The sequence below is a fragment of the Triticum dicoccoides genome, chromosome 7A (genome assembly GCF_002162155.2).
Source record: "Triticum dicoccoides isolate Atlit2015 ecotype Zavitan chromosome 7A, WEW_v2.0, whole genome shotgun sequence".
In the NCBI taxonomy this organism is placed as follows: domain Eukaryota; kingdom Viridiplantae; phylum Streptophyta; class Magnoliopsida; order Poales; family Poaceae; genus Triticum; species Triticum dicoccoides.
The window spans coordinates 139995970-140004090 of record NC_041392.1 but is presented as its reverse complement, the minus strand read 5'-3'; the positions used below and the strand labels follow the sequence as shown (position 1 = coordinate 140004090).

Genomic DNA, 8121 nt, shown 5'->3' with positions numbered 1-8121 from the left:
AGATGGAGCGACTATTAGCAGCCACAGAAAAGGGGATCTGTGGATGATCTACTATCTTTGTCCTCCTATATGTCCTTCAGAAAAAAATTGCTAAATTTGAATGGAAACATAGACTTTTGTAGCTACAAGTATAGATAACAAAAGGAGGAAGAATATACCCCGTCGAATAACACACAAATAAAAACATCGATTCGGTATACGAACGAATAACCGGCAAAAAGAAAGAAAAGAAAACATAGTTGCTATAGAGAATTGTTGGCTACGAATTTTTAGAGGTAATTAACAGTAATTAAAAAGCAAATAGCCGGTTAGAAAATACCCCGCCGGCCTGGAACATCGAAAAATAATTAATTGGAGGTATTTTTGACTTCATATGGGTGCTCAAACGGACCAGTTACGGTCATATGGAACGCCGTCGTTCGCTTTGTGGAGACACTCATTGTGGTCGCCAGGTGAAACGACCGCTCGTACGAGCGCTAGGCTTTCTTTTGCTCCGATCCTCTTTTACTTGTGGCCATGAGCTCAGAAGACTGGGGCGGTCGTATGGAACATCGTCTTTTCTCCTAGAGCAAAACTGCATAAAAATTTTGTGCTTCCTCCTCGCGTTAGGCAAATATCAATATTGCAATAAAATAAGAGCATATGTGCAACAAAATGCAGCCCACCAATATGGTATAAATTTTACTTACGAAAACCACACGAAACCAACTCAAATAGCAACTACTCAAAATAAAAAAAAAAGTGTCAATGCAATCATGAATCCATCTAGACTCAAGACACAAACCTACGAAAGACACCTACAAACTTCCAGATTGCCTCCCAGCCTCCCGGGTAGTGCTTTCTTTAAAGCCATATAGCTAGGCTTCGGTGCTCCGTAAGGTCATCCACCCGAATCCCAAGGGATATCAACCCCGAGTTGGATGCCTACCTCCATCCGGGGTTTGGAGCACCTCATAGCAGAGCTCGGTCGAAGGTACACTCGCTCGTACGGTGCATTGGCATCATATATGTAAATTCATACTCACTCTTGGGCGAGTACCGATGCACCAAGCTAGTTGGAGATGTCTGAAAAATTAGCGGTTGCAACTTGACAATAACTTTATAATCAAGAGGATGAGGAGCTGCAGGTAAGTCATAGCCTTCATCTCATCAAGCTGCGCATTAATTATGTCAAAACAATTACAATTGATGGGGGTTTCTGGACAACAGTTGTTCCGTCCTTCACCTCCATGATCCTCTGGATCATCATTTTCTGAACATTTTTTTCTTGTGGCTCGATGATAATTTCTTCATGTTCCTGCATAAGGTTATTTTCCTACGAAATATTGACTTGGGAGATGGCGGACATCCGCTTCTCATAGTTCATAACCAAATAATTTTCATCAAAATTATAATCTAAACAAAATTTATAAACCTGCCCCACAAAGTCTTCATGCTTAGTCACTGAAGTATATTCTTCGAGAAACTTGTCAATCCACTTTAAAAGCTCAAATGATCTAAGAAATAACATCATCTCCCCAATTACCTCAATATCTTCAGGAGGATATTCATCACGGTTGTATGCTCTCACAACCGGATGTGGGTGATCTCTACAACAAAAACTCATGTGGAAAATAGATTGGCACTGTATGCAACCTTTACGGATATCATTAGCTATAATGTCTAGTTTCATAAATTTCTCACCCATTTCCTTACCTTTGTTAGTATTCCAATATTCTTGTAGTATCCTCTTTGTTTCATAGTGTCGTTCCATTGCAGCCTCTATGTCTTCGTCCCACATCTCAAAGCAAGACATATTTTTTTTCTATTTTTGGGTTAAGGGGGAAAACGGTAAGATAAATAGCAACAAACAGAAATAAACTAAGTGCGAGCGGGTAAGTAATGACCAAGCGCTATGCTCCCCGGCAACGGCGCCAGAAAATGCTTGATGGCCTGCAAGTGCACATAGCTGTTGTAGCACTTCTGTTGTGATAAGTGTTGAGCCCATGTGGAGGAAATAGGAAGGCACCACAAACTCTGCAACTACGTTGTCACTTTCATGTAGCCATGTATGTACCCAAACCGAAGTTTGAAAATAGTCTACTCTATCGTTGCTAGAAAAACTAGATAAAAAGGATAATTAACTAAATTATTAACAAGAATAGTAAATACAGTAAATAAAAGACACTAAGTTAGTAGGGACAATGCTTGAGTAGTAAGGTGTTCTCGAGGGTTCTGGAATCACTACCACATATGAACTATTATATCCTCTAGTAACTGATCAAATGCATAAGTGGGCGGAGCCGGGTACATAACATGTTCTACTCGAGGTAGACTTCGTGCCACGCACGCCACCATCATGGTCTCCCCCATAAGGTTACAACTAATGATAATTAAGGGTTGCCCCGTGGACATGGTCTCTCTAAGGGTTCTCCGTAATTCCCCAATACTTTGCAAAGGCGAGGAACCGAGGCTTTTACTGTCACCTCAAATTACCCCAATATCCCTAACTATCACAAGGACTGTAAGATACTTCACGACACAAAGGCACAAACGTTCTCCTCTCAACAGTGGCGAAGGCCACTAACTTGAATTGTGAACAGCTAATATTCGATCACAACAAATATCATAAAGGGTTCGACCATATCCTCAAGAACTAGTACAACTACTTAATCAAACACATGAAGGTTAGGGGCAAGTTACAAGCCGGTGAAGGGAGAAGGAATGGTGGTGATGACGAAGGCGCAATGATGATGATGATGGTGATGGTGATGGTTGCGCCTGAGATGATGGAGATGGGGGCGCCAACTATGGTGGCGGTGCCGACGCGAGGGCACAGACCCGATGGCCGGTGCTCATGGTGGTGGAGCCTCCTCCTTCTTCCCTTGTTTGTTGTCCCTTCTTCTCAGGTGTGGAGCAGGAATGGAGATGGCTTGTGGATGAATGAGATGTGATGGAATCCAAGAAAGAGACGGCGGCTTAGGTCATAGATGATATATATGGAGCCTCCCTAGCCTCCTCTCTTGATGGGCCTCATACAAGGGCTCTCGATGAGCCAAATCCTCTCCCAATCTCTTCTTTACGAGTTAAGGATCTCGTGGGATTGAACGGGGACAAAATCGGTGAAGAATCCCGTATGGAAGGGCAACTTTAGGAGTTGGGTGCATGTCAAATGACCGCTGAAACGACCGCGTGCGGTCGTTTAGAGCACTACCTTTCAATATGTCCTTCTTTGGTAAAACGACTATCAATTCTTCATACGAACTCAAAATTTGACGTTCTTGGGCTCTGAGCAGAATCTTTCTGAGCTCGGAGAACAAAGCATCGAAAGATGAACAAGAGTCATATGGAATTATGATCGACAACAATTTGCCCATCGGTTAAAATTCTTGTCATAAGTGATGTCTACATCAATGGCTGAGAACTAGGCTTGAGTCTCGAAAAATCGATGCGCTTTCCTCATCCATTGTCGATCTTGGTCATAGAAGCAAAAATGTCTTGGTCTTGGGGGAGCGGGGCAAGTCCATACCACGACAGGGTAAGTTGACTGTCGTCTAAGTTGTAGCCTAGCTGAAATGTTTCAGACTTGCACGCCACGCCCGTGCTGAAGCCTGTGCGTGCATATATGTTGTTTTCTATTTTAAGATGAGAGAAGAAATGACAATGGGTTTTAGGTCGAGCTCGTTGCAATGCTTTATACAGAGGAAGACTTTTCATAAAGACTGTAACCCTTTGATCACTGCATATCTCTATTAGATTTGACTATAGAAGATTAATTGTGAAGCGATATGCAACACCATTCACGTAGGGAGAGTCTCCTTTTCCTGCATATTTGAATGCTTGTATGGCTTCCCAATGATCAGGGAAAGAGAGAACACTTTTTTTGTATGGATGATTGGCTATAATTGCTTCAGGAGGTTGCCTGGCTATCAGAGAGCGAGACTGAACAATGAATGGATAGTGCCACATGGAACACAGTCTTGTGCGGAGCTGCACATCACCCATGAACACATCTTTCAAAAAATTATTGCCGGCATTCATTGTACAATGCATATGCGGAAAATCAATTGATAGTGAGTGTTTCAGTAATGCAAGTAGTTCAAAGGAAACATTAATATTGATTAGGAGAGTGGCCTAATTTACAATCTAAACGTGTATAAAACTTGATCTAAAAGATGATAGTTTCATTCTATATGCCTTTTTCCTGTCACAACATGGCAAATATTAGAATAAACAACAGAAATAATCATTTTAAATAGGAAAAGGTTAAATTTGGTGTACAAAGCTTAGATATGCGGGAGAGGACTATGTTGAGTTGAAAATAATTAATTGTAGCATTCATAAACTGAGAAATGGTGCCTAGGGATGTTGAGCTGCATAGAAATTGCCATGAAGGCGCAAGAGGTTGGACGTGGCTTGGGCTTGATGCAACAATGGTTTGATGAAAAGCTTGAACCCCGCATGCTCAATAGGGTTTGCCCCAATGGCCGCATTGCGGAGCTCCGGGAGGCTAACACCATCAAGAAATCCTCCAAGTGGAAACAATGAACCGAGAACTGATTCCTAGGGATGTTCGGCCAAACAAAAACCGCCTCGGCTGCCTTGGAGCATGAGACCGGTGGCCTTGCACCAACCACATAAACCACACCGTGAGCCGAAGTCCATGCTCCATGTCCAATCCATCACTGGTGACTGGTGGAGGATATAGGTCTCACTCCGGCCTGCCAGTGAAGATTCCCATGTCCACATGGGAGGGATCTTGGGCGCAAATGGGGAGGATAGCGCCACCGGTGCCTCCTGCTTAGGCTCCAACATAACCCTGCCCATGAGCCTGATAGACAGTGAGGCAGGAGCACCGCTAGACATCTTGGCTAACGCTGCCCAACGGATCTCCCCCTCAGGAACCAGGCTCCTAGATCTCTTGCGTTGTGACGAATCATGGCCGACGATGCCGCAACTGATGCACTAGGGATAAAAGGTGCAATCCAACTCGTTATGCCCCTCCCGGAAGCACTTGAAGTAGAGGCCAAAAAGTTTCGATGTAACTTTCCCTGCGCTCCTGGGAGGAAGCGGATGAACGTCTCCCCACCGAGCCAGCCTCCTGCTAGTGCCGTAGCGCTCGACGCCCTAGGTGACGCAACACCTTCTAAGGATGAGCGGGAGGAGCTACGTGAATCTGAGAGGCCTAGACCCGAGACCACCTGCTGTTCACGTGAAAAGGTTGTAGAACCGACACCGGGCTGGTCGAACCAGAGGCCATGTGAGCCAGGGGGGGGGGGTCGAAGGTAGACATACTACGTGTTTTCTTAAAAAGGGTACCACAATATCTGGTGGACGTCAAAACGGAAGGCACCCACGAGCGAACAATTCGTTCGCTGGGACGAGGATGATCAAGCAAACTATTTAGTAGCTATATACGGGTGTTTCCATGAGACCCCCAAGTTGGCTAGATAATTATGGTGCAGAAAGAAGGGTTGTGCCAAATATTTGATAATTTTAGAAAAATTGCCATCAACCAAAATTGAAATATGTTCTTATATAGAAAAAGGTATAGACAACATAATTTACAAAGTGCAACCAAAAAAATGCCATGGTAGCATACCAGAAAAATAGGTACATGGCAAAAAGGCCATAGTAAATTATAAAAAGAAACAATAACAAAAATTTGTGGTCCAAATTGCAGACAGAGAACATTCTGCATGGCAAATTTGCATATTAATTAAAAGAAAGACATACGCAGTGAACTTTCCATGCCTTATATTTTCATTTTCAAAAACGCGTAGAAATCACACATAGGAAGTTGTCATGATCCAAAAAATAAATACTATTGCCATGCTCTCAACAATAAAATTTCCATGCTCTAAAATAATAAAATCGCTATCCTCTTAGTAATAAAACTGGCATGTGCGAAAATAGAAAATCAAATTCCAAAATTGCCATGAAAATAATCGATAAAAATTCTCAAAGCTTTGCCATGGTGTAGCATTACAAAAAAATAGACTAAAATTGCTATGTTTGGAAGTAAAAAATGTTATGAATTTGTCATGGGAACATGAGAATTTTTTTCTAAGTTTTTCGATGTGTACAAAACAAAATTGACATCTGAAGCATTACGAAAAGGTATTCAAATTTGCCACGTGGCAAGTTAGCTTTTCTAATATATAAATCTGCCAATTCATTTTTTTAAAACTGCCATGTACCAATTTTGTGTGTGCATATTTTCTCCCCCTTGTAAAAGTAAAAAATAAAATAAAAGGAGGATTTGGGATTCAATCACAGGTCTCCGGTGGGTGTCTTTGCTTGGTTAGGAGCGTTCGTGCAACTTTTATGTCCTGCTTACGAGTTTCAAATCTGATGTGGCAGGGCTTCTTGTGTTAAGATCCGTGCATGTGATCAGGTGTCCTCAGGTGGCATGGTAGAATGTTCGCTGGATTTGGATTTGTTACAAATCAGACGTTCCCGATATTATTTTCAAAAAAGAGAGGATAACCTTGGCTTTTGTGAGTCATTATACAAAGGTGGATTGTGTAGCCTCAACACGGTTTTATAGTACGATTACTTCATATTTATTATTTTCGTATGGTTATTTAGGTGCCTTGTATAAGCTGAACATACATAGTTTAGCAAATCAAACAGTGTTATTAGGTTGACATTGTATTAGCATAAGCAATTGAGCTGTCTATTGTTTCCATCCGAGTCCACCAAACAGTACGAATTCTTTGCAAAAGTAATCCAACTTTGAAAAGCAAATCAGTCGTGCTCGACGTAGCTGAGCAGATCAAAAGTTAGCACCACCCATGTCGCCCTAATCGTATATCAAGCAGCACGAATCGCAAAGTTGTGGCCTCCAGATCTTTCTGGAAGGCTCGATAGCCCAACCGATCTGTCCAGAACCTTCTAAACCCGTTTCCCCATCCCCTCCCCATTTCCCGCTCTTCCTTTACAAAACCACCTCCATTTCGCACCCCGTCTCGCTCAGCCACAAGAATCCAAAATCACAGAAGAAGAGAGAGAGAGGGAAAGAAGAGAGAGAGAGAGAGACCATGGCCTCCGCCGTCGTTTGCAAGGGCGAGGGTGCCGCGCCGGCCAGCCTCCTCAAGTCCGGTGCTCCCGTGGCCTTCCGCTCGGTCGACTCCCCCGCCGTCACCGCCGCCCGCCGCCCGTACAACACCAAGGCCAAGGAGGTCAGCCGCTACGACGACGACGACGACGACTACAGCGCCCGCGACCTCGTCACCCCCAGCTTCTTCTCGCAGGGTATGCTTCCGTTCCCTACCCGTGGCGCGCCGTTTCTTTGCCTTCGTGCTGAAGTCTCAACACCGTGAGTCAAATCAGCCCTGTGATCTGCTTTTGGTGTCCTTGGTGTTGATTTTGCAGACGTGCTCGACTCGCTCGGCGCGCCGACCAGCATGGCCCGTCTGCTGTCTTTGATGGAGGACGTCGCATCTCAGACCGGCGGCCTCTCCTCCACTGCTGGTGCTGGGGCGTCGCAGCTCAGACGCTGGGTGGCCAAGGAGGACGACGACGCGGTGTACCTCAAGGTGCCGATGCCAGGGCTGACCAAGGACCACGTCAGTGGCGGAGCCAGGATTGAAGAAAGCCCCGGGCCTAAAAACAATTTGGCCGCAAGGGGAAATCTTAATGTCGATAAGGCATTTTAACTACCTCAAAAAATACCCCATACAAAATATGGTTCAATTGCACAATTTTTTTAGAATATAAACTCAATGCTTAACGATACAACAAAATAGATAAAAATATGACAAAAACTATAAAGAATAGTATGTGATAAAAAAGAGTACCAAATCAATGGTTTACTTCATCAATGCCTCATATAATCTCATCAACGGTGGAAGAAGAGCCAACACCTTCAAGACATCAAAATCAATTTTTCATAAGAGGGGGTATAAACATCAAGTGATACAAATATAAAACCTTATCACTTCGATGAGGTAAATGCACTTTGCGAGACCTATATGATTGAAAGTGATATACAATATGTATTGAAATTGGCAATTACATCAATTTGAGTTCAGTAATACCCTAGATATATGACTGGATACACACACACACATTATTTCAATTAAAGTTCAGTTCAAAGCAAATTATACATTAATACAAGTAGAACATGGTATAAATGGA

At 43.3% G+C, this 8121-nt stretch overlaps 1 protein-coding gene across 1 annotated transcript in view; it reads left to right on the top strand.

The window, feature by feature from the left end:
* The first annotated feature begins 6974 nt into the window (after window positions 1–6974).
* Window positions 6975–8121, top strand: part of LOC119327735 (26.2 kDa heat shock protein, mitochondrial-like) — a 1997-nt gene continuing 850 nt past the window's right edge. The window contains exons 1-2 of the mRNA XM_037600836.1: window positions 6975–7236; window positions 7357–7554. Of these exons, the coding sequence (XP_037456733.1) occupies window positions 7023–7236; window positions 7357–7554 (412 nt within the window). The 5' untranslated portion in view covers window positions 6975–7022. The remainder of the gene's footprint in view (window positions 7237–7356; window positions 7555–8121) is intronic.